The sequence below is a fragment of the Falco cherrug genome, chromosome 4 (genome assembly GCF_023634085.1).
Source record: "Falco cherrug isolate bFalChe1 chromosome 4, bFalChe1.pri, whole genome shotgun sequence".
NCBI classification, from domain to species: Eukaryota; Metazoa; Chordata; class Aves; order Falconiformes; family Falconidae; genus Falco; species Falco cherrug.
In genome coordinates, this window is record NC_073700.1 from 14,020,495 (window position 1) to 14,047,793 (window position 27,299).

The 27,299-nt window shown below is 38.3% G+C and overlaps 1 protein-coding gene across 1 annotated transcript in view; it reads left to right on the plus strand.

The window, feature by feature from the left end:
• The first annotated feature begins 58 nt into the window (after positions 1 to 58).
• Positions 59 to 27,299, plus strand: part of PRKAR2A (protein kinase cAMP-dependent type II regulatory subunit alpha) — a 68,939-nt gene continuing 41,698 nt past the window's right edge. The window contains exons 1-2 of the mRNA XM_055707696.1: positions 59 to 452; positions 25,281 to 25,316. Coding sequence (XP_055563671.1) covers positions 200 to 452; positions 25,281 to 25,316 — 289 coding nt within the window. The 5' untranslated portion in view covers positions 59 to 199. The remainder of the gene's footprint in view (positions 453 to 25,280; positions 25,317 to 27,299) is intronic.

Here is a 27,299-nt window from a genome sequence, read left to right on the forward strand (position 1 = left end):
CGCTCCCGCGCCTGCGCAGCCGGTGCCCACCGTCCCGGCTCCCCGCCCCCTCCCCCCTCCCCTCACGGCGCGGCGCGTGTGACCGGAGCGGCGGGAGTCAGTCAGCGCCCGCGGAGCGAGGCCCCCGAGCCCGCCGCCGCCACAGCCGGCCGCCGAGGGGGCGGGGGTAAGGCGGCGGCCTCCTCGGTCCCCCGGCACCATGAGCATCGAGATCCCGCCGGGCCTCACCGAGCTGCTGCAGGGCTACACGGTGGAGGTGCTGCGGCACCGGCCGTCCGACCTGCTGGGCTTCGCCGCCGACTACTTCGCCCGCCTGCGAGATGCCCGCGATCAGGAGGCGGCCGGCGGCGGCCGCAGGGTGGTCAGCTTCGACGGGGAGCCCATGCAGACCGAGTCCAACGGCGAGGAGGAGCCCGACCGCGGCGACGAGGACTCGGACTCCGACTTCGAGCGTAAGCGGCGGCGGCGGCGGGAGGAGACGGCGGGAGGCTGCGAGGGGCTGCCCGGGGCGGCGGCTTGGGGCTGTGAGCGGCTGCCCGGGAGGAGGCTGCGAGGGGCTGCCCGGGGCGGCGGCGGGGGGCTGTGAGCGGCTGCCCGGGAGGAGGCGGCGCGGGGCTGCCCGGGGCGGTGAGGAAGGGCCCGGAGCAGCGGGGTCCTGGCCCCCGGGGAGGAAGCAGCCCGGAAAGGCGCCTCCGCCGCCCCGTCCTCGGTGCCGCTGCCGCGGCCGATGCTGCTGGGGGCTGCAGGGCGAGAGCGGGAGGGATTGAATGGGGGGAGGCTCCGGCCGCGGCCCCGGTGGCCCCGTTGTGCGGCGGCGGGCGCTGCCGGGCGGCCCCGGGGGGCCCTTCCCGTCGCCGCTCCGTGCCGTGCGGAGCGGTGCGCTCGCAGCACTGGCCGCCCGCCGGGAAGAGCCTCGCCCGCCTTGGCGTTAGAGCTGCGGGCTCCAGCAAGCCGCCCTTTCCCTGGGCGGGGTGGCGGAAAGCAGATGCACGGAGCTACCCTGTAACGGCCAAAATTGCGCCTGGGGTCTGAGCAGGGTTATCACAGTGAATTGAGCCATGCCAGGCATGTGATAGGGAAGATCATGTGTTCTTGTGCAATCTCTTCTGTACTTATCTTTACGTTTCTGTCTTTACATCAGCGTGGACAAGTGTTTCACTGAAGCTGGGGACGTTTATTGCCACTGTTGCATGCTTTGAATTGGTTATTACAAAGCACTGAAATAACTTTCTAACGTGTTGCTAAATAGCAACAATTCAAACCCATCTGTATACTCCCGTTCATATTGTAGCTAAGATACGCGCTCTCTGAGCTAGACAATGAAACACCGCTTGTGATACTCCCATTTTTAGTCTGTCAAAACGTACTGTGTGTGTTGTGCAATGCACAGCGTTTATTACTTGGGCTGTAATTGAGCTTCAGTGCAAAAAGTTATTTAAAATGTTTTTGTATGGTGGTACTTGGCATACCCAGAATTTTGGACCAGAAATTACTGAGTACTTGTTATTTGAAGGTAACTTAAGGGGGGAGGAAAAGGTGAGAAAAGGCTTGCTTCTCTTAAACTTTCAGTACCCTCATTTGGAAGTCTTGTGCCCTTGACCTCTAACGTAAGTAAAGGTTTCTGACTTTTATTGATAAAGGATCCTCTTTTAGACCAGTTACTATATGTCACCTTGGGGATAAAATGCGTTCTCAATGTCTGTTCTCTGGTTAACAGTTTTAGAGAAACAAGAGAAAATTAAACCATGGAACAGGTAATTGTTTTTATTAAGGAAGTGTTGAGAGACCAGGTATTTTTCAGTCCTTTTAGACTGGGAACTTCACAAAGTAAAACATAGTTTCTGCTTGTGAAAATATACAACCTAAACAGGACATGGAATATGCAAGAGGACAAGAATAAAATGTACAGTCAGAATGAATTAAAAAGCAGTTTGCAATTACTGTCTAGATTTGAATTTTTATTTTTTTCTAATGATAGAGAGGTTCTGTTTAGGGCATGAAGAAGAAAAGATGAAAGGTGTAGGGTGAAAAGATGGACGCTGGTAGTGACTTTGAAGTTAAGGGGATGTGCAAGTGTGAGCGCAGATTTATGCTAATAATTACAAATGATTTTTTGTCCTGCAACCCAAGAGAGCAAGCATCTCTAAATATAAAAGAAATTACATTTTCCTGTATAATGTATTATTTTAAAATGGAAAAATTGCAGTAAATACTTGGATGTGATTTTTAAAAATGTGCAATATCTTTGTATATAGTGTTTTCCTTTTAAAAAAAAACAACCAACCAAAACAAAAAACATAAACAAAAAGCACCACTCCACCAGAGCTTTTCATGTCATTGAAAGCATCTTTTCTATTTCTTTGTCATTTTATTTTGTTTTAGGGTTTGAAAGACCTTCTTCAGGAAAGTAAGTGTAAAATTTTCCTCATGAATGTTGGCAACAGCAGCTGGAAGGATCTTCTGAAATTAAATGTTTTCAGATAAAAATCGAAAAACTTGATGGTGACTAACAGTCTTTCACATACAGCTTATATGGTGAGGCTGTCCAAAGTGGAAAGGTTGTACCTTTTACTTCAAGTTCCCGCTCATCATCTTTCTATCTTAGAGAGAAAATTAAATTAACAAGGCTGGTCAGTGTCACTTGTAGTCAGAGCCCTTTAGGCAAGTGGCACAGTCAGTAATGCTGTCTTGCTTCTTATCTGAAAACCCATGCTATTCCGTCCTTACAGTTTCAAAGACCTGGGGGAGGAAGAGTGCAGCGTTCTATTTAACGGCAGGAGAGGGTCTCTGTAGGGTCAGGGAAAAGATTCTTTCTTACGCTGTTTAACAGTGTGGGTGGCAGTCAACCATGGCCGTGTATCTTTTAGATTTCCATTGTAACTGTTGTTATAGAAGGCTTTATTAAAGAGAAAATGTTAAGTTGGAGGTTCTGATATCTCTGTCTTCTATGACTAGTATGGCTAGGACAATACTTCTGCCTTGTTGTGGGAGACCAGATCTTGTGTGCTTATAGACTGCTTAGCATTTAAAAAACACTTAAGGGTAGAGAAAACACAAAATGAGAGACTCATATAATCTCAATGGACAAACCCTAGTACTGTTTATTTTGCATTTTTTCATCTTGGACAAGTTAGGAAAGACTTAATTTCACTGTACTTTCCTAAGTTAACACTTCATTACCTTCAAATTGCAAAGACAGGTCAAATGGATGTTTTAAATATAAATGGCTGCTTTTAAATATAAAGATGAAAAAAATTTGCAAATTTTTATGTTAAGAGAATTTCAAGCTATCTTAAATAATTAACCTGATTGTACATGTTGGGGGTATGAAAGATGTCTGTACAAATAACATGCTTGACTGTGTCTGCTTTTGGCAAGTATTTGTGTGTCTCACTAAGCTGTATCTGTATGCTGTGAGTTAGAGAACACTTTAGCTATCTGGTTTCTTTGTGTGCTTTGAGTGCATATGGTAATAGAAGCAAGAAATAAAATCAGAACGAGCTCTTGGCCTTTGGTGTAAGCTATGTGGCAAATGACTTCATGTAGTCATAGTGACACCAGTGGTTCCTTTCCTGCCGTAATGGCACTCCATCAATGTGGTAAAAGTCACTGAAACTAGACTACAAAAAAGGCTTCTATTGTCTTGTGACACTCAGGAAATTACTTCCAGGTTTATATTTATTCTCTGAAGCCCCTGGAGTTGCATCCCTCATTTTAATTGTTTTTGTATACGTGATCAAAGGACATCAGGATGTAGCTGTTCAGCAGAGAGTGGAGCAGTGTAAGGAATGCGTGGAAAGAAAACTATGATAGTGGGGTGGGGGGAAACCTCCAGGAACATTTATCCAGTGGGCTGTGGCAGAGAAATTGTACGTACAAAGCTTTCCTCAGAGCCTTTACTTGATTGGTATAACTGCAAAATTGACAAGTTGATAGAGTAGGGAAAAGAAGCAAAGTAACAACTTCCAACATCAGGCTGAGGATGTAACCAAGGACAGATGTATTCTTAAAACGTGTCCTTGATCATGACACTTGTAATTTTAACAAGGCAGCTCTGAATGAAAGTGTTAATACTGTGAAACTAAAGGCACATAAATGGTCTGTCCACTGTTTGAGACTTGAGCCTGGCTTTGGGAAACCTACTGTGAGTAGTACATGTGAAGGAAGGCAGGCAACTTTCCATCCCTGTCAAGTGAGGCAATTGCACAAAGTTGCAAGGTGCTGCACTGTTAACTTTCTGGTTTATGTCTCCTTGTTTGTAACAGTAATCAGTTAATTTAACACATCCCCCCCCACCTCATGTTTATTCTTGGAGATATTAAGTATAACTAACGGTGGAACTAAAATATTTTTGGGATTATATGCTAACTTGAGCAACTTGGATGTTTTAACTAATGACAGGCATTTTAGTGCAAATCAAATTTTTCCCTCCCTGGATTTTACCTTGATACTGAAAGAACAAACGTGCACTTTTCAGCTGCTCCCTGAGCAAGAGAGAACACTTCTTAATACATTGCTTTTGAAGTTAGCCTCTTCAGTGTGCTCTGTTGTTATGAAGGAAGATGGTGCATATGAATCTGGATGAACAGGTGAAAAGATCCTGTTTCGTTCTCCACTGAGCTTCTCAATTAAAATTCAAGGATTTGGTAAATATCATCTTTAAAACATCAGTAGGGATGTCTGAGCAGAGGGGATGCAGAAGGGAGTAGGGAAATGCACTTTTAAGTCATTAGATCTTGGATGTGATACAGAGTAAGAGCTCAGTTCATCTTTGAAATAACTATCTTTTCAATTGTTAACAGAAGTGCTAAATATTAAACCTTTCAGATCACTTCTTACTCTTAAGCATCATTTGCTTATGCTTTGTTATTCTGTACTTGACTGACATGTCCTGAGAAATTCCTTGGAAATTACTGTCTTACACCAATCACAAAACATTTATGCTCTGCCGATGTCAGTTTACAGATCAGGCATAAAACTTCTTGCTGTTTTCCTGAAATAATTAAATAAATTTATTGAATGATAGAAGTCAGATGATGTCAAGACTTTTGAAGGATAGCATAAGAAGGGTAGTGGTCCTTCTGAAGAATACTGTTCAAGTTTTCACATGTAATTCAGATTCATGGGTTATTGCAAGTGTTCCCATGAGACACTGTCCCCTTTAAAACTGAAGTATGTTTAACTTTTTGGTAGAACTTTCACCTATGTACTTTCTACATAATTGTTAATTTACTGGGAGTAAAGCACAGTCGCGCTCTCCTCACCCTGGTTTTTTTTTTTTGGTCCTTAACGTTAAAAGAGCCTCTCATTGCAGAACATCTGTTTTACAGTATTATGCATTGTATGATGCAAATTCAGACCAAAGAATAGCTACTTTACTTAAAATCTAGGTAGCACTGTATGCACTTTCATAATCTGATAATTACTAGTGATACATCCTTTTTTTTTTCTCTTGAAATTTGACTGACTCATGTGGCTTAATAGCTTAATAGAAATTATAACAAAGGTGTTCTGTGCTCTACTTGAGGAGTCTCTAGATTTTTGGGGAGAGGGAGGAAAACGTTCTAGATTATGATCTAATTGTATTAAGCCTTTGAGTTATAGCATACAAAGAAAGAAATACACATTCTTTCTTTATAGTATGTTTTAAAGGGGTGTATGTGTAAGTGAGCCTAGCAACCTGAAGGCGTAGAAGAGTCTTTAGAGTTTTATTTATTCTTTGATCTACATCAATAACATGAATTCGGTTATGAAGCAAAGTATTAGCGATGCATCTATGTTTTAAGAGGACTATATTTCTACATTTACTTTTCAGATTTTTATAGATCTTGGCAGCATTGCATCTTGAATGGGTTTAAAAAAATACCAAGTGAAAGACTACCATTGTGCGGCTGCTGTACTTGCACATCTCTTTGCTTTTGCTGAGACAGTTCACACTGACTTAAATCTGAAGGATTAAATAGTGTCTGCTGTTAGTACTAATGGAGCTTCATTCCCTATAGTTATCTTGTTCATACAGGGGAACTTTGAAGATAAACTAAGTATTAAGGAAGACTGATACCACTTCTCTTCAGTTACGCGCAAAAAATATCGAAAGCTTTTTTCTGGAGGTCTTCCTGCTTTTGTATTTGCTTATCACAGTGTCTTGCTTTTCAGTATTTGTTCTTAAGATTGTACTTACTCTACCAACAAGGCTAGGCTAGGACTTTTTTAACTAAATGATGTAGTTCTAAGGAAGTCACCATTTGTATCTCAATGAAGCCCGAAGGACCATAATCTTCAGTACAAATGAAGATTTAATTAAAATACAGGTGTAATACATTGTTCTTACCTGAGATAGTAAAAGAACTGAAAAGTATCTAGTGAAGGGATAAAAGCTGCTGGTTGGATGAGAAACAGAATTGTAGTTGAGTTGACTGAAATCTGCAGAAATCACTGGATATTGCTAAATGTATATTGATTTACATAAGGGGGAGGAACTTCTGTGTTAATTTTAAAATACAAGTTTCTTCCAGTTTTGACAGGGTGTTTACAGTGTTGTTTTAACATCTTGAAACAGCACTTACTATTCCTACAGCATCTATTACACAGTCCTTACAATCTTGAGGAAGATATCCTCTTATTCCAGTTTCCTCTTAGTGGCTTGCCATAATTGTTCTGCTTTCCTTAAGTGATTTGTACATCCTAAAATGTGAGGAAGCAAGTAGTACTTTTATTTGTTTTAAATTAAATTTATTTTAAATTCATATTTGTGGTCTTATTGTATCTAGTAACTTTTCGCTTAACTGTTAAGCTCAGTATTTCCTGAAAAAGCTTTTGGTAGTAGATGTAACTGTGGACATAAATTAAATTCTAGACTCGGTTTCTGCTCCTTTAGCATCCTGCTGTTACTTTGGGCAAATAGAAACTACTACTATGTGTACTAGCCTGTAAAAAGAGCATAACTAACTATAGAGGAGTGGATAACTAACCTCTGTAAATAATTGCTGAATTCTTAAAAACTTGTGTTTCTGTGTTGAAAAAGTTTATTGTGAGAAAAATTGTATGAAACTTCTAAAATTGGGTTCTTCTAGCTGGTTCTAAAATTAAGCTAAAGGAAATTATTGTATTGCAGTGGCACATATTGTACTGAATACTAGCTGCTTTTTAATTGTGCTATTTTTTTAATTTAATAAACTAATATTAGAGTGCTGAGACAATTCTGTCAGTGTTGCAGAGTGCTGTCTTCCCCTTTTGCTAATACTGAAGTTTACTTGTCCCCTCTTACCTAAAATAGAACAATGGAGATCTTGGGGAAGAGGAGGAGACAACAGAGAACAAGCTCACTTCAAACTATTCACCAGTCAGTCATTAAAAGGCATTAATCTTTAACAAAGAGCAGTTTCTCATTATTCAAATGAAGACTGGAAGTGTAGCCAAGATGAGCTATGAATGTTTCTCACTGGCTTTAGTAATGTTTTCAACTTCATGAATGATCATTCATATTTTTTTGTGAAAGAAGAGGGAGACAATGACAAATACAACTCTGACAAACGTACTGGCTCTTCTTTTAGAGGGATGCTATTCTTGCCTCTGTAATGGTCCTTTAGATTCCTTTAGATATGCTGCTACACTTACATCTTTGTGTTCCATGCCTGGCTTTGCATCAGTACTTTTTTGGTATATAAGAATTGTTTGAAGTTTTTTGATACATCAAGATTCTGTGATTCCTTCTTTTTTCCTGCATTACCATCGTTTCCACAGCAAATGATGTGTATTCTTCTGCACTCTATATTTTTAATATCTTTATGCATCACTGTAATATGAAACAGACAAGGTAAATCGTAAATCATAATCATAAGAACATTGGTTAGAAAAGTAACTGGTGGGGAATTTGAGAAACCTGAGTGTGGTTGAAACACCCATGTATAAAAGACTCTGGCACCAAGATACTAATTCTACTAAAGGGTCTGTGCTTACGAGATCCTTTAACACACAAGGATCATTATCTTTTAAAAGTATGGATCTGAAAGAGACTATCAGGTGGAAACTTCAGAAAGCTGTTACACAGAACAAGCAGCTGCGTTGTGGTCACTTGTCTGTGAGGTGGTGAAAATTATGGTGATCATGGCAGTGTCCTCTGTGTGCTTTAATGGTTAGGATACTTAGAGAAGAGATTCAGAAGAAAACAAGCCTGTCTTAACAGTTATCATACTGCTGGGATTTGGCCTCTGTTTCATAAATATACAGTAAAGTCGTGTATAATAAAGCCCAGCGTTGTGTTAGTAGCAGTTTTGCTGCTAGCTCTTTCCATACTGGAACATTTCTGTGTAGAAATTGCAAATGAGTAGTGGCAATTCTGCTCTGCATATAGACTTGGAAATTCCCTTTTGCCAGGAAGACATCTCTAGGAACAGCCTGCCTTCGTGGCATGTGGGAGGGACTGCAAGTATGCCTTCTGTAGCATTGTTTTTGTGATAATTTAAAAACAACAACGAACTTGGGTTTTATTTTTATAAAACAATTTAAGCCACTCTATTCCCTCCTTCTATTCCCTGTTAACTTTGTGAGGGTGGTTTGAAGAACAGCTTTGCTTCTCCTCAGAAGCCTGCAGGAACTCCCTTTCCAACTGGCCTGATGTCAGATTTTGTTTTGAGGTTATCTTAGAGAAGTCTGGAACCCTGCATTCCTTTTTGGGTGTTGGTGAAGTCCAAACCAAGATGGTCCGTGATCAGGGGCTTTACCAGCAAAACTGAGCAAATTGTCACAAGATAATTTCTCTAAACCTTGTGTGAAGAAGGATTAGCATTGCAAGTTGGAGATGAAGTGCTGGCTTTGGTAAAAAGATATTCTTCCATCAGTAACTGTTTCTGTCCTCTGAACAGGGCATGCAGTGAAGGGTTGGAAAGGACGAAGTACTGCTTCTCTTGGTGCAGAGCATTCTAAAAACATGGTCTGGAGATTGGTGTGTAAACTGTGTTTTTTAGATGAGGGTTGAGAAACTACTCTGTAGTTTTCCCGTGTTTTTTTGAATAAACTATAATGCCAAGTTCCTTGTTGTTGGTGATTGTGTATTGACAGACTTATAAAGCAGGATGTCACAATGGCCCTTCATTTCCATTTTGGTTCTTCCTCCCTTGGGATTAGCATATTGTTTTATGCTTCCTATTGAGAAAACTATTCCATAGAAAAGATTTTAAGAAATGAAAAATACAAATATTTGTGTGCGTGGTTTTGGTTGTATTTCTTTTTTCTTCCCTGTTGGGAGCTCCAGTACGCGTTGCCATTTCTGTGGGCAACACTTGGGCTAATCTTGATCATTCAGGAAGAATTGCTTCCTCGGGCACATGTGGTAGTGTAAGGAACTGGTCGGTCTTAGGTTCTCATAGATGGATATGAGGAGTACCTCTCTATGAAAGATGTCTCATGGATAGCTCTGGAATAAAAATTCAAAGATCATGGAGTTACCTCTTTTTTTTTTTTTTTTTTTTTTGTCCCCCCCCTTTTTTTTTTTTGAAAGGAATTGTTCTGAAATAGTTTTTTAACATTTCATGTTGTCAATGTTTCTGATGAAAATTCATAAGTATTTGTAACATTCAAAGCTTTCTCAGGGATAAGTTATGGAAGATGGCTCATTAAAATTGATTAACATTAAGTCTTCTGTCTTTGACACCTTTGGGGAAGGGTGATGGAAAGATTCCACAAGTATTCTTGATCTGAAATGCTAAAACTTAATACTCTTCAGAGTGGTGATGTTGCTTTAGATACTCCAGTTTCTGAAAGATATAAAAATTAAGCATCACTGGGAATAACTTGTATAATGATTTTATTCTAATCTTGCAATTGTGTAACTTTATCGTAAACAGCCATAAACCTTACTTCTGTTTCTTTTGTATTCTGTGTGAACGTCTCTCATGTCCCTGTTAAGTATCAATTTCTTGCTGCTAAAAAACATTTAATGTGTTGTACCACGTGTTATTGTTTCATAGTGCTATGAAAAAAGATAACTTTGTATGATGTGTACTGTCTTTGCTAGTGGTTTTTTATAACTTTTTGTATCTTTTACATGCAGGCATTGTTAACTTCTCATAACTAAAAGATTTGTGTACCTTTTATTTTGAAGTAGTATGTAACAGCGACCTTGGGGAGCTTTATGCTAGAAGTTCTGCTACTAAAGATCAGTTCATCTGGAAGCTGAACCATTTAGTACTTGCCACTTGCTGCAGCTCACTTTGGTTAGGGAATTTCTTTTGTTACTGGCGTATTTATGTTGGAATCAATATTAACTTGTGCCCTCTTGCAGTGACTTCAAACATTCATGAGCATTGTAGGTGTGGTTTAGGGACATGGTTTAGTGGTGGACTTGGCAGCGCTAGGTTTATGGTTGGACTCTGATCTTAAAGGTCTTTTCCAGCCTCAATGATTCTGCTATTCTATAGAAGGATTTTCCCTGATCTGGGGAGAACACACTGATTTTTACTATTATCCCTTCTTAGGAAAGAGGACAAATCCGTCTGTCTTCACCCTCCCTCTTTCCCCAAAATCCTCTTCTTGTCAGATTGCACAGGATGCAATTACTGAAAGTGTATGTGTGTGGGGAGTGGTCCATCAAAATACTTTTTTACATGGAGATTATTCTTTTTACAGTTATACCCTTTTAAAATATATATATAGATGTTGACTTAATATTGTTAGAAGTACAAATCTGAAAGAAGAAAGGTACAAAATACATTGTTTTGAGTTGCGGTACAGAAGTTATTTTTGCTTATGATTTGTTTGTTTATCACAACCTGAAGATTGCCCAGATTAGAAGTTTTAACTTTTTAAATTTTTAAACCATATGTATTTAGAATTTAGTCAAATTTATTCATACTTTATTTACTAAAAGAGCCTGTCACCAAATTATATCAGAATAGAACAGGATCCACTTGTGAATTATTGGTGAGTATGATTATACTGGTAATGTAGTAGTACTTCATGTTGTATACACACAGATCACAGAATTGCCAGAGATGTCAGTAATACTTCTGTAGAATCCATGATAGTCTTCTGCATCTTCTGTCACATCACTTTGTGCCACCCCTCAGTCTGCTGGCTGTCATCCTCCCTCAGAGCTGAGGCTGTGCTACTTGCTGTGGTGGTGTGGAAGGGCTGGGTGTGATTCATGTTTTCTTGTCTCCCTAGCAAAGCACCAGACAAGAAAATTAACATGAATTGTAGAGTCAGTTGTGCGCATACAGAGAATCCTGCACCCTATAGATGAGGGGAAGCAAGGCAGAAAACGTGGTGTCCACCACTGTGATTCTGAAGCTATCACTACAGGATAAAGTCATGTCAATCCTGTGCAGGTCTCCTATCACTACTGTAGATAAATGTGCGTATAGGACAGAAGTTGTGGCTTGGTGTGATTTTTTTTTTTCTGTATTTGTCTTTGTTTTGCCTATTTTTTTTTTTAATAACTGGAAAAGCAATAACTTCTGTTGCAAGTATATCTAGAACTTTTTATAAACAACTGAGCAGGGTTTTCTGGCTTCGGTTATTAAAAAATGTGATATGATGTGTGATACAATTTTTTTTCTCCAAATGTATTTTTTTGAACATCTTGTGTATGGGGACACTAGTTCTTTGACTACACTGGTTTTTGTGTTTCACAAATCAACACATCTTCAGTCTTTTTTTAAGCACCTAATTAAGAAAACTGTCAGAATCAGACTTGATGAAGAATTGAGCCAGCTTTTTAAATTGTTGATTTTTGAGAAGGGTCATTCACAAACTGTTCAGGCAAGAATGAGTCTTCAGTGGTGGTTACGTATACAGGATAGAGTGCTAAATCCTAGGTAACAGTGACGTGGGGAAGGATGCAGAGGTTATTGTAGATGATCAGCCGATATTAGATGCCTTTTGTGACGCTGGCTAAGAGGGCTAATATATATGTTGACATTTGTTCAGGATGTGGATGCTTGTTGGCTTTTATGTGGCATTAATAGAATAAGAACTTGTTTAGTACATTGCAGGAGGGGCATCACTGAAAAATTTTAAAAATGCCCAAGTGCTTGGTTTGCAAATACGGAGAATATGCCCCTTGTAAGAAATTGTAGAATCCCAGGCTATTTCTCAGCTTCTTCTCTTCCTCCCTTGTTTCCCCTTTCCCCTTTGAAAAAATCCAGCCAAACAAATTGAACTGCAACAGCCCAAAGCCTATGCAGTGGTTCTGTCAACGTTTATAGTTACCTACCTGGAAAAAGGATGTCTGAAACTAGAGGGTCCCTGAATGCATTTATCTGCAAATGAAGCTTACTTCTGTTTGCCTTCTTGCCATTGGAACTTAAACGGGAAGCAAAGTATGAGTTTTAGTGAACGGTTAGGAATCACAGGATGGGTTGAGGTTGGAAGGAACTTCTGGAGCTCATTTTGTCCAGCCACCCTGGTTAATCAGGGCTGTGTAGAGTGGTTGCACAGGTCCATGTCTAGATAGCTTTTAAGTATCCTGAGGAATGGAGGCTCCAGAACCAACCTCTCTGGGCAACCTGTGCCAGTGCTTGGTCACCTTGCAGTAAAAATGTGTTTCATCATGTTCAGATGGATCCTCCTGTGTTTCAGTTTGTGCCCATTGACTCTTGTCCTGCCACTGGTCACCACTGAAAAGAGCCTGGCTATGTTCAGATTGATAAGATCTCCCCTGAGCCTTATCTACCTAGGCTAACAGTCCCGGCTCTTTCAGCTGGTTCTTATACAAGAGATGCTCCAGTCCCTTCATCATCTTTGTGGCCCTTTGCTGGACTCTCTCTAGTATGTCCGTGTCTCTCTTGTACTGGGGAGCCTGGAATTGGACACAATATACCAGGTGTGGCCTTATCAGGGCTGAGTAGGAGGGAAGGACCACCTCTCAACCTGGCAATCCTGCTCCTAATGCAGCCCAGGATACCATGAAGCTAATATGTCTTAACTAGCAAATACATGTGTACTTTTGCTGTGATTTAAATGTGGATGTGTGAGATTAGGCTCTGAATCAGCTTGAAGGGATGCTTAATGCTGGTGTTTCTAATTGAAATTCCTCTTGCTCTTTTATACAGATCAAATCAGATGGCAGCACAACCCATTTTAGCTTTGTCTTATGCAAAAACACACTAGGTTTCATCATCCAAATCAGTAATGACAGTAGGAATTGGTAATGAAATTAAAAGTGACCCACATAAAGACCGATGGGCTTTTACATGCCTCCTGTTTTAGCTGTAGGATGCTATTCTTAAATCCTACCTAGGTATCTATAATGATACAGCCCTGAGCTTAGGTTGACCTGGCAAATTTAACAGCGTAACATCCATACTGGGTATATAAAACATTGTGCCCTGTCAGTGTTGCTAGTTGTTTCTGCAGAGCTTTAAATCTTCTCTTCCATATTTTTCTTCTAAATTGCTCTCTTCTGAAGAACTAGTTCAGTTATAGTTGTTTCTTACTGTCTGTCACATGAGATACAGTACCTGACTGTGAGAGTGACTCTAATCTGTTTTATCCGAGACTGTAAATAGCTCAGAGGCAAAAGAAAAAGCTTCTTAGGCTGCATCTCATCTGTAACTGCCCACGTTAGTTCTTCCTTTCTGTTCTAGTGCAAACTTGAGCAGATCAGCTGTGTATCACTGATGAAAAAGCCAAGACCAACCCTTTTTTCCTTTGCATTGAAGCAGATTGGACGTGCAGCTACAAATGGTGGTCATCAGTTAGCTTGTTGTATGCTCAGGTTTGGGACTGAAACCCTCCTCTGTCCTCTGATTCTTTTTTCCTTTATTGCCCTTCTACCATAATGTGTTTTGAAATGGTGATGGATGTACAAGTACAGGCTTGAGACTGATGATGTGTGTATGCCCTGAGCACAAACAATTGAGTCTTCCCCTTCTGTGTAATTTACTTATTTGTGTTGGAAGCTGTACTGAGGCTAAGCAGTATCCGTTAAGCCAATTAGTCTTATCAGGGAAGGGCACTAAGGTTAGAACGTTGGATCACAATGGCTTTCTGTTCTGTTGTTGTCTCTACATGTGTAATTTTTTTTGTGGTGACATATGTTAGATTTGTGTAAAAGTTTGTTATGATACTGTGGCGTATATGGTGGAAGATGTATATTTCCCTATGAAAATGTATATTTCATGAAAAGCAAGTGTATACAACATGTATATGTATTGCAGCATGTATATGATCAGTTTGGTGGTGTAACTACTAGTTGCTTGTCCTGGACAAAATCTTAAATTGTCTATGTATAGAAAAATGTATATATGTGTATATATGTTGCTGATCACTGTCCCATTTGTCAGAAACTTACAGAAGAGTACAAGGTGAAAATACATAGATGATTGTGAACATGTAGTTTTATGTTACCATGGTTTGGCAAGGATTTGAAGCAAATGATGATGCTGTTAACTCAGGGTCATTTGTTTCTAAAAAAAGGTAAGTAACTATATTGTTCATTCTAGAATATTTAGTCTGACATTTTAGGAACCTGTCTTAAATCACTGAGCACACCTGTTAATTGAATATATTTTTCTCCGGTGCTCTTATATGGTTAGCAATGCTTGAGTTTGTGATTTTTATAAATGCTTCAAGCTTCATTACACAATTTCAATTGCAATGAAGTCTGGTTTTCTTTGTCCTCTTATGCATAAGTTAAATTTGCGTAGATATTTATCATAATGAAAGACGTGAGTGTTCAGTTGTATCAATTTGTTGTCTCTGACAATTACGGGTGACTATAAACCATATTTTGCTTATAAGTGGTTTAAGGTGCTAGTAAACTGTATCAGGTATGGATGGCATTGTAGAACTGTTTCATGGTAGTAAATATTTGATTTTTCTCAAGATACCTTTTATGTCCTGATACCACGTTATTTAAAGACATTATCAGTCTCGGTAGGACCTTATACTAAGCCTGCCAAGCAGCTGCCAAGTGCAGATAGCCAACATTTACATTCAGTGTTGTGTGTTGGTAGCTGTGACATGATTCCAATTAAAAGCTTGGTCTGCACACTGCAGATGTCTTCTGAATATTAATGTGTACTACAGACAGAGCAGATGGAATCTCTCTAAAATACAATGCAGTGAATGTAAAATTAAGGTTGGCTTTCTGGTGGAAACTGAGAGGCAGTCAAAATTATTTTTTTCTTTGTTTTTCATTGCTAAACCACAAGAGTACCTGTGTATTGTCATATTTTTTTCTACATATAATAGGAAATAAACTCTTCATTATGCATCTAATTAAAAGTACAGCATTGTGCCTTATTGAAATTGTCTTAAATGACAAGCGTACCTAGAAAAATATTAGGAATGCATGCAACATTTGCTGTGTCTTAAAATATGCCTCTACCTAAAGGACAGCTATGAGGCAATAGATGATAATTGAAGTACAGGATTCTGTGAGTTATCTGAGGACTTTTTCATTGAGAAAGGCTGTATAAAAGTACATATAAGTGTGTGTGTGTTTAATTGGGATGTGAAGATGTTACGTGAGGAGTATTAGGAAAAAAGTTTGCCCTGGACAGGAAGGGTAGTATAAAACTGGGAAATGAAGTGTGACAAGAATATCAGTGGTGCACTGTAATGTAGCATGTTGCAAACGCAGAGTTAGCTGTCAGAAGACAGCAGCGGTCCAGCTTTTGAGAGTGTGTGGATTAATTACTTAAGTATTTACCATGCTTCTATGGCAGTCCCTGAGATACGGGGTAAAGCCTTGGCAGTAGGAATGTATTAGAAGCCTTGGAAATTACAGGGTAAGTGTAGTATTGAAACAGAAATTAGAAGGATTTCTGTGTGAGTGGGAACTGTAACATGTCTTTGCTGCTGCAGTTGTCTTCTCTCAGGCAGAATGCAGGTGTCTTGAGAAGGGAACGAATGGTTGGGTACCAGGGGAAGAGGTGATAGAAAGGCAATGGCAGGGGTGTGAAATACATAAATCCAGTCCATAGTTTAACTGGCTAGTGTTATTAACGTAGCTGACATGCTTGTCTCCCACCCTTTTCATACTTAATTTTACAATAGCTTATACCTGAGGCTGTGTAAACACTAAAGCCAGTGCCAGTGATAGCATTTTCCACTTCATCCATATTACTTTAATGAAGATTTTCCCCCAGATCTCCATTTGGATAATGTTTGGCTATTGTAGTTATATTGCCTGTCTAGTATTTCTCTCAGTTACTGGCCTATCTGTAAAGCAGAGGTTCCTGGTTTCTGCAGGGGTACTTAGCTAAGCAATATACGCATACATTCAGAGAAGTTGGCTGTGTGCTGTTCCCAAGGATAATACTCATGGGGTAAGAGTGTTTTTAAGATCTAGACCACTGATTTTAGTGAGACTGAGAGCAGAATTGTTGATGAGGTTTAGAAGAGGACAGCAGGGTCCGGGTACTGTCAGAGTGAGGCAGAGCTGCGTCTGGACCTCACTCGAGCTGCTTTTGCTGGTGTTGTCCCAGACCACAGGTATGGGTGCCATTTCCCTTAGGGAGGAGTGTGGGGAGGAGCCTTCAGTGGCTTGTTGCTCTCATTAAAGTTTTCATAATGTTTAATGCACAGTTGTTCAGGAGGAGTTGTTTAATTAGGCTTCTGGAAATGGAAAACAAGTAATCTTGGCTGATTTTAGTGGCAGGTCAGAAGTAGTGACTGAGACAATGTTCTTTGGGGCATGAGTTATGTATGACATACATGACTTATGTATCTTAAACTTAACAGTGGTGCTTTACTGTGATAGAATGCAAATTTAGTAATAGTGAAATGTATAAAAATGTCTCAGGTTTATGTTGGGTTTTTGTTTGTGGGGGTTTTTTTAGCTTTATTTACATTGCATCCACCTGTTTACAGTTCATTAATCTATGGAATGAGATTTATGCAAGAGATGCAGGTGGAAATAATAAAAATGAAGTAGCTTACTGGACATAGTTAAAGGACATTTTTCTTGTGACATTTAGAAATTATCTTCAGGACTTCCAAGTATGTTTGGTGAAACTCAGCTTTCCAAATAAACCAAGAGAGGTTTAAGTATTTTTAATTTGTGACATAGAGCAATGACTTTGCACCTTTTAACCAATCAAAGGATAAAAATCTGACCAAAAATCTTTAGGGTATGATGTTTTAAGGGAAATGAAGATGTGAAGTTATCTGTGTCCCAGAAATCAAAGCCATAGTAAAAACAGATGAAGTATGAAAGCATTGCTTTAAGAGAACTGTGCTTGTCTGAGTCAAATGTTGCTTTGAACAGCACTTTGGAAGTTTCTACCAATAATATTTCAGACAAAGTTTGTCTTCATTATGTTTCAAAGACTTTAAGCTCCCTGAAGTATTAATCCTCCTGCCTAATATATCTATGATTCCGTGAAATAGGGGTGAAGCTTGAAAACAGGACTGGTAAGATAGAAGGGAAGAGGCAGGAGACATGGAAGAGGCTGTCTTTCCTTTGCCACTGCACTTAGACATGAGGGTGGGTTGCTCATGTTTCTTACTGGCCTGGTGATTCCCTAGATAAAGTGCAACTGTGTTTTCCTGTATGAAGCATTTATTTTAAGGTAACTTGCCTGAGTAATTTCTCCTTGATGTGATGTTTCTTTTACTCTGTAGGCTTATACTCATCTTTGACCCTTTCAGGCTCTTTCCTTGTCAGAGAATCCCTGTGAAACTCGCTTCCAAATATGTTAAGGATCTTTACTTTTTACTATCTACTTAATGTTGGGTTTGTAAGTTAATTTCATTCTAGCTGTTAAAACTTTTGTGATGTTACTAATATGGCTCCTTTGCTATCCTATCTCTGAAATGCCTTCCCCTTTAAACTCGCTCCTAAAGCCCAAGCAAATTTCCCTTTTTCACTTACTGTGTCTTTCTTGCTTTCCTGTACCCCTGCAGTGTCTGGCCTCCTCTGACAATGCTTGGAAGATTTGTTACTTGCTTCTTAACTTTCCTAATTCTTTGCAGTATCCTTCCTTTCCTGTGCAGTGTATAATTTTGTCTTTCTAATCCTTGAAAAAATGCCCAAGTCTTTCATTTCAGTCCCTGACAATCTGCATTGTAGTATCAGCGTATGGCTATATCTTAAGTCATAAGATGTATCCTTTCAGCTGAGATTGTACCTTAGCACTGGAAATTTGTCTAACTTTGTGTCTGTAAAGCATGTGCATGCCTTATTGCTATCTCTTCATAACGCAGAGTACTCTCAAAAAATCAACACCAAAAAAAAAGTGCTGCTTTTAGCTAGTTTTCTGAGACTTGTCAGCAAGAAATAGGAGAGGGCTGTGTGGGGCATGCCATTGCAATGTCAGATAATGCAGAGTGCTGCTTGGTAGGTGTTCAGCCGTCTGTACTTAGGCTTCAGTCAAGCTGTATTAACTCCTGAATTCTGAGAGCAGGGTTCACTGCACAATGGGGTCATAGTCCTTTTTCGTGTTGAATTAATATCTGCTGAGAAACATAATCAAAATAGTACCATGCATAACTGCTCAAATTCAGCCATGAAATGAGAATATTGAAATAGTGATACATTTTTCTAAAATGTCTTAAAAAAATATATTCTTAACATCTTAGTCAAGAAGTGCTATTATAACCAGATTTCTTTGGGAGTCAAGTACAGATTTATCTTGAATTTATCAGCTGTTTAAAGTCTGTCCATTCCAGCGTGCATATTAGTTTTTCTTCTGTCTTAAAAAGCAAAAAAGAGCCAACCCAAAATAGCACAACAGCTTTAATAACTTAGTAAACCATCTTTTTTTAACTGGCATAGATGACTGCCTTGTTGACTCAACTTTTTCCTTCCGAAGTAGTTATTACGTTCTGTCAGAGGGGTTCTAAAAAATTCTGAAAGCAAGGAGCTGGGACTCTTTTAAGATGAAGCTTCCATACAGTGTTTTTTCTATTGGTGTCCATAATTTTTAAATCCAAATTAAAAAAGTCAATTAAATTAGAGACAAGGATGTGTTACTACTTTAAAAATTATTTTATTAGCTTTTGTTACTGATGAGAGCTACTTTTCAGTACTGGGAATGAAAAGATATGTGCCTTTCTTACCTCTCCTGCAGCAGAGAGGAAAAGTGTTTAATATTAATATAATTTTTGTTGTTGTTTTCCAGCTTAATAGATGTAAAAGTCGCTTACAGAAAAGTGTGCGTACCATACACAAACAATCCTGGACCATGGTTTCCATTTTTTGCCTTTTGTTTTTAAAAAAAGTTCCATGTTCCCTCTGTTCGTCCTCTGAAAAACTCGCTTCCTCCCTAGTGTTCCCTGACCTTTTGTCTTTCTCCAAATATCTGGCATGCTTCAGTTGACACCATCAGAATCTCTCCTGCCTGTCTCTCATGAGGTTCTGAGTTTCCATCCTCTTCTGGGGGTGTGGGGGAACAGAAGGAAAAAAAACCCATAAATAAATATGTGTACCTGTAAAACTCCTGCCCATTTCTGTCTGTTTTGTTTTCTGAAAGAGATGTGATGTATTATGGACTGTTAGGTTCCAGATCTGCCTCTGAAAAAATTGTAGTAATTTGTAGCCCCACTCATGCTCCCTACCTTATCAAGCAGAGATGTAGAAAGGGTAAGGAATATGCCATTGTCCAGCAGGGGCATCCTGGAGGAAATTATGGATACATAGCTATTGTATTACTGACAGTCGCAGAGAACCCCATTATGTAATTATTTGCTGAAAAACAAATTCAGATGTTTGTTTATTCAAGTACTGCATATCTGATGATGAAAGTCTTGTTTCTTCTGTAGCATTACTTAATTGCTAGAAATTCTATAAAGTTGATACTTTTATCTTTACATTTTCTCACAATTGTGATGGTTTATATTCATGCAAGTCCATTAACATCTTGGTGTGCAGAGAAACAGTTTGACAGCTGTAGTCTAGCACTTCCTTATCGTAACTTGATGTAACATTCCATAGAGACAGTCACGCCTCAGACTGATACTCCGCTCTGCTTCTGGTATTTCAGCTTTAATGGTTTATAGTGTCAACTCATGTGTTGTTTGGATAATCATAATTGACTTGTTAAATAAGAACAGTTTACATTCTGTTTGTCTTTTTGTCACTGTTCACATAGGATGATTTTTGTGCCGTGATTCAATGGGAAAGTATTCTGGAAATCACTGATTTCTGCTAATTTTATTTTAATAAAGGTGGTATTTTATGGCTATGCTCTTTGAATTTATGCAACCTACTATAAACTTTGCTCCACCTTTCATTAGGAAACCTTCAAAAATTGTTGATTAGCATTACGCGGAAGATCTGTGTTAAATTTTTGTGCGCACAATAATTTAACTTAGTCTGCTGCTATAATTGTATCCAGTGTCAGAAACAACCAGCATGTGGGGTTTTTTATTACCCCAGTTTTAGTTGGGAAGTGTTCATGGGTCTTAGTAAAAAGTGAAGTGCTTGTGGAGGAAGAAAAATGGTTTTCAAGGTATCCAGTACAGAGTAGTAACATTTAGTACTCTAACGTCATGCCTGGAATGCCAGTGCTTCATTTGTCCCTGAGTCTTTTTCCTGTGACCCTGAACTGATCTTATGAGTTTTATTTATCCTTTCTGTAAGAATTTAATGTTCTTGGTACATGTAAGAAAAGCATAGCAATAGCTGGGAGAATGATTGTTGCAATTTTTCTGTTCATTTCAAGCTTTAGCATCTTCTGTAACTGTACAATGCTTATGAGTAGTATAAAGAGATAACTTACACCATTATGCTGGTAGTATAACTTTAAAAATCTTGCTGGTGTTTTTTACCAGTCACTTTTCAGTACACTCACAAAAGGAGGAGTCCTGTGCACTGTAGGAAAAACATTCTTTTAGATCTGATTTGTAAAGTTGGAGAATGATTTTACTGTACCTTGTTTAGCTTAAATACTTTGTTTGCTTGGTTTTGAAAGCAGCAGGGGGAAAAGGTAATATGTGTCCTTTTTATATACTTTTTCACCTATGGGGCTGAGTCTTAACACCATAGTCAGAACTCCCTTGTAAGTTAAGCATGGTGAGCTAAGATCCAGCATCAGATGCTTCAAAGAAAATCTCAATGCCAAAGCAAACTGAAGAATATAGGAGAAATTACTGTTTTGTCACTTTTGGAAGGTATTTAAATAATAGTAATGATAATAAAAATCTGTATTTGAAGTTAGTGGTTCCCAGCATTATACCATACTGGTCTTTGTTTCTGAAATTTATATCCCTAATTTTTCAAGTGAGAAAACTAAATGGAATGGTGCCACTAACAAGTGGTAGTATAACTGCATGACAGTAGTGCTGTTTGATACAAGGTGCACTTGTGAATTTTACTAACAGAATGTACAATGTTGATTTATTTATGTAAATTATTAAAATCTTACTAAATAAATTGAATGACACAATTACTTTGAGGAAGAAGGGTTATGCAGTCTTTTATTAGCAAATATGTATGTAACTAATAACTGCAGAATTAGCTGATTGAAGGTAGTATAAAATGATTTTGAAATTGGGAAGTTGAGCAGCTTTATAGCATTGTTTCTTCTTTGAGTGTTTATGATATATGTGGCATTCATATATATATATGTGTGTGTGTATGTATACATGAATGAATGCCCACTAATTCTTTGGGGATTTTTTTGTTTTTTTTTTTTTCTTTTCTTTTTCCCTGGTGCAAGAGAAGGAGAACAATGAGTGAGGTTGAGTGATACTGACATGAAGTTGATAACTACTTTATTAAATAAGTATTTGATTTAACCTAGAGAATTGACTGGTTCTAGCAACTGCAGTTGTAAATAAAAAAGCATCCTTACAACCAGAAACCTGTAATCTTTTTCAATCTGAAGCTATTAAGTGTTCCTGTGTAGTGCTTCATTCAGTCTGTGCCTCAGGACAGTATGGAAGACAGCAACATGTTCAGCAGACATTTCTGATTTTTCTTGAACAGTGGAATAGGATTGCTGTCCTGAGTCAGTTCTGGCAAAACTGTGGAATGCACAACTTGATCTGCCTTTCCACTGCCGGTGTCACTTGCATTTGGCTGCCAGGGAGGAAACTGGGCTGTTTTGGTCTCTGCTGGTACAATGGTTTAATTTACAGCAGTGTTGTGTTTACCCAATTACTGGGTCTTGGCTCCCGTGAGCCAAGTAAAAGCAGGGACTGTGCCAAAGGTCCCTTTGACATTTTGAACTTGAATATTATTGCACCTGAGGTTTTGACATAATGGAGAGTTTGCAGTGCAATCATCTCGCAGCAAAATCTTTTAATCTTGTTATAGTTTCTGCAATTGATGTATAACTGGCCTCAGGCATTTATGCGGGAGGGGAATTCTAAATGTAGGTACAAAAAAATAAGGTTGTTTCCCGTTCCAAAGCAACAATTTATTGTTGAAGATATCAGGCCTACTGAGTAGTACCAGCTTGGTGTGCTGGAATCAGTGTGTTCTTGTTAACACTATAGGCAGAGGTGTGCTCTAATGGCAATGCTGGTGTAAGAGGTTCGTATTAGTTGCTTTTAATTAGATGCCCTTTAGTGTTCAGTCCAGGAAGTGGGCTGGGTTAACTGTAAATGTATTATTCCCTTCTGCCTTATTTAATTTTTTGGAATCTGTCCACAAACTAATCTAGGTGTGTGTGGGATGTTAAGGAGTTGCTCTCTTGGCAGTCCTTGATGCCAGGCTTTTCGCCATATACTTCTAATGACAAAACACAAGGATGTCACAGGAGTGGTGATATTGTCTGTGCAATACTGAAAATAGTCAGAAACAAAGAGCGCCTTTAATTGGTAAGGCAGAACAAAAGAAAATTCTTGTTTTCTCTAGTAGAACATGTCATATTTTATCTCTCTAGCATAAAAATAATCATCTTCTGACAATATACAAAAATGAACCTGAAATTTTATACGTGCTAAAACTGTCACTGATGTAAGAAAAGCAAACTATCATTTTAATCTTAAAAGCTTTGTGGAGGCAGAATAATAGTGCTCTCTTAACTGTCCTTAAAAGGTTATTTTTTTTCTCATTGACGCTGATTTGATGACACTGAACCTTGCTATGGAATAAAATAATCAAGATTCTAGAAGAAGCCATAGTCTTTGAAAAGTGGATTTTTTTCCCGTGGTTCCCAAAGCACATAGTTTCCCAAAAACATAGTTTTCTGTAATGTATTAGTTCTGTTCAAAGATGTTCTTAAATGAGTGAGAAATGGATGTAGTAGTTAAAAGGTGGAACAGAAAGTCTGTATGAGCAAGACAGCGTCCAAAATAATGTCTTTGCTTACTAAGTGTTGATTAAAAGTGTCTAAATCCATATATGAGACTAATGGAACAGTTAATTGAAATTGTTATGATTTAGATGAGGTGCTTTTACTGCAAACTTATCGAATTGTTTTGAATTTAGTATTTCTCTTGTTATAGATCACTTTGTAGTGGGAACTGAACTGATTTGGTTTGGTTCTCTTGTTCTTTAGTATCGTAGAACTGGTAGTTATTTGGCTGTGTCTCCAGATGAGTTTTCCTGTTTCTTAAGGTCCAAATTTGCTTGCCAACTTTGAATAATTACTCAGTTAAACTAGCTCAGTAAACCAGAGATAGAATGAATGTTGCAGGGCAAGTTAATGTCTAGAGCAGTGTTCTGTTGCCGCTGGGGGCCACAGGCAGGCCCACATGGAAAAATTAAGAACAGGGCAAAATATATGAATGTCTTAAGTTTTTGGGAAGTTGCATGAGTTTTTTTAATAAACCTGAATGGATCTCTGTTCCAAATGCCTGTCTCTCCTTAAGGTGATACAAACTTCTTGCATCCGTGGTGTCCTTTGACAAGTGAAGTGTATGTTGCCCTTGCCTGCAGGAAGGGTTGCTGCTGTAAAAAATTACTTAAAGGTTTGAAAACAAAGTTTCTTGAATTCTCAGATTTATCATTCAATTTTTAAATTTCTTCAAGCTTGATTTATGAAGCAATGTATCAATTTACTTTTATAAGATTATGCCATGTTATAGAAGTTTGTCTCAATCTAAGTTGTAAAATTCAAAATAATCTTGCTTTTAATCCTTACCTTCTTGTTAAGATAAGCATTGTCTCCTTGTTGATAGATCTGGCTGAAAATTCTGTGGAGTTAATGATTATTTTCCCCCCAACCTCTTCTTTCTTCTGATTTCCTTTATCATTACAAAAGAATATAAAATAATTTTGATCTTGTTTTTTCTGGTATTATTTTCAGCTATGTGTTTTAATATAGACACAGGGTGGTTGTAAATGCTCAAAAGAAGCTCAGTTCTCATGTATTTGCTAAGAAGGCATCATTCTTGGTATTCTGGTGGTGTTGAGATACTCAAGAGTTTCTAACTTCTAAGAAACGATGGAATCATTAAGATTTTGGTAGCATGTATTTAATAAATCTGGCTCTGTGGTGCAAGTGTTTTGGTGTGGTGTAAAGACTCATCTAATTCTTAAACATGTAAAGAATGGAATGGAAAGGTTGCTCGTATCAGGAAAAATACAGTTATTGGAGGGGAAGAGGAATGGGAAAGCATGAAGTATTTGGAATAAAATTTTTTAGTGATGGAGCATGGTGTTTTGGTTTTGTTCTGGGTGAAGTTTTATAAGTTGATTGTTTTTTATCTTGAGACTGAAGCAACTCACAAAGTCAGTAACTTGGTTACAGTGAAAGGGGGAAAGAATACTGTTTACTGAAGTTGACAATGTTGAAATGTGTGAGCGTAGTGAAAGTCACGAATTTAATTCTAAATTAGAGATAAAGATTAAATACCTTGTATACTGAACAGCGTGAACAAAGAAGCAATGAAACAATAGATCCTCTGTCTCAGAAATTTTCTATTTAAATGTGTGTCCTCATGGAAGAGAGCTTTGGTCAAGGATAGATGACTGGAGCACTGCCTGAGCAGTTACATGGCTTGTGTTTTGTAACAGTATAGAATACAGGGTCTAAAGTCGCATCAGCTTTTGACCCATGTTAAATAGGCTAACTTAGTGCTTAAATGTTTTGTAATAATTCTAAGTAAAGTGGGCTTGGAATTAATGATAGGTTAAGGTTGGGTAACCTCTGTAGAGGTATATATTTTTCAGAATGGAGTAAAAAAAAAAAACCAACCAAAAACCAAACCAAAACCTGCTTACCCTCCATCATAGCATATAATGGCCTTCTAGAATATCAAGTTTTAACTTTGAATAAACACTTATTGGCTGGCAGGTAAGTGGATGAAAGGTTTATATTGAAGCTTTTTTAAAGGAGATTTGTATGGGATTTGTGTAGTAAAAATATATCATGATTATTCAAGACTTTGAATTTGTAATAATAAATAACATTTGTAACTTTGATTTGTTTATTTTGCAGCTCCGGTTGTTAACCGATACAACAGAAGAGTATCAGGTAAGATTTTCTTTCAATAATTTAATGTTTCTGAAAAAGATTTTGAAATGTGTATTTGACTAAAGGAATTACATTAAAAATGACCTTTCTCTTCATCACTGTAGAAACCAATGGGAAACACAGAGTAGTTTAGAAAATTCTGTGGGTGACCACAGACTACTGAAGTAACTTCAGCAGTAGTCGTGATTCTATCCAGAAAAACTTCCTAGAACTTCTGTGCAACATAGTTATGGCAAAGGCTTGCTTTGCAGTGAATTGAAAAAGTGGCAGCTTCTTTCTGTGGAACGAATCTTCCATCTTGCTAGGAATTTAATCTCACGTTAGACTACAGAAATATGGGGGGAGGGGGGTCCCCTCTTGTCTTGTTTTAGCCCCTTGCTTGTGCAACTGATATTTAAAGTTGTGTCTATTCACTTGTTCTGGAGAACAAGTTTTTTGTTTCTTTTCTATCTTAATCAATATGAAATGCTTTAATGAGTAGCTGTTATTCCAAACAAATTCTTTTTAAAGTTGTTTTTGAATGCTGTCGTGTGAACAAAATTTCATGTGAGAATGAGAAGATACTACAGTATTTTTCTCATTCGAGGTGCAGATTGCTTTACATGTCGCTTTCTTGCTTCACTTAACTAACATTAGCTGTTCTAGAAAGTCGTTACGGTTCTGATTTGAAAAATGCCAATGTTCAGTATTTTCTTTCTAGCTTTCAGTTCAAGTCTACAGTTTTTAGCTTGTGTATATAATCTGACATGTTCTTTGGTATGATGACTATGGTGGGGCATTGTTGATAATTATATATATGGCATATAAATGAGATAAATACATGTTTGACTTTATATACAAAATGTCCTTTTACCCATACAGTTGCTTGGGTATGATCAAGGGTATGACTGTATTTATGCCACTACATATACGTAATTGTGAGTATAAGGGTAACTTCATAACTCTTAAATTGACAGTGCTGGTAGTTTTGGTGTATTACAGGAGGAATTAAGGCAAGACAAAACGGTATCTTGAATGGAGTTTGATACTCTGATAGTAAATATTGGAAGTCATATATGGTAGAGTATCTTAATCTGGAGAGTCCCAAGACATTTTCATTTCCCTAATTAAACTAATCCATCCTGGAACCTGCTGATGAAGTAAAATCTTACAAATGAGAAGTGAATCCTTCTCAGATTTAAATTTAAATGAAGGCTAATTTATTCCTGAAGTTAAAAAGTTGAGCCTTAATCAGAGGATATTGTAATCTTTTTGAATCCTCATTACTGAAATGTAATATTGGTGCTCTCATAGTGCTGAGCTACTCTTAGTTAAAAAGCAGATTCCTTCAGTGAAGGGTCTAAAGGTTAATGTGAACAACTAAACAGCAAATGTAAAACTGAATTGTTAATTTATGCAATTAGACTAAGGAGGACTGTTTTGATGCTTAGTAACTCTGATGCTCCAAGAAGAGCTAGAATAATTCAGAGTACATGTTAGAATTCTTCTCACGGAGGCAAACATTAATAGAATACCTGCATTTTACTACTGTGTTAAATACTTTTCAGAATAATAATAAAAAAATAATCTCCACTTTCTGTACACTGTACAGGTGATGATCAGAGTGGGCTTTGTTAAAATGCAAAAGAGATGCAGACAGCATCCATGCATGTACAAGGAGACCCCATTTTACTCCTCTTGTCAGGAAAAGTACAGAAACCTGTTTTGGGGTGGGTGGGGAGTGGTTTGTTGGTTTGTTGGGTTTTGGGGATTTTTTTGCACTCCATACCTGCTGTGTCTGTCAAGAAATTACCCAAATAGGAACAAGTCTGGCAGGGTTCTCCTAAGTCATTAAACTCGGCCCCCTACTGTCATAGGCAACCACATTTTATAATCCTGTGCATAAAGTGAATGACAGATTTGTTGGTTTTGGTGCTCTGAATTTGATGTGATTTCCTTGTTAGACATGTTAGGCTTTAAGAATCTTTTCATTCTGTAATTTTT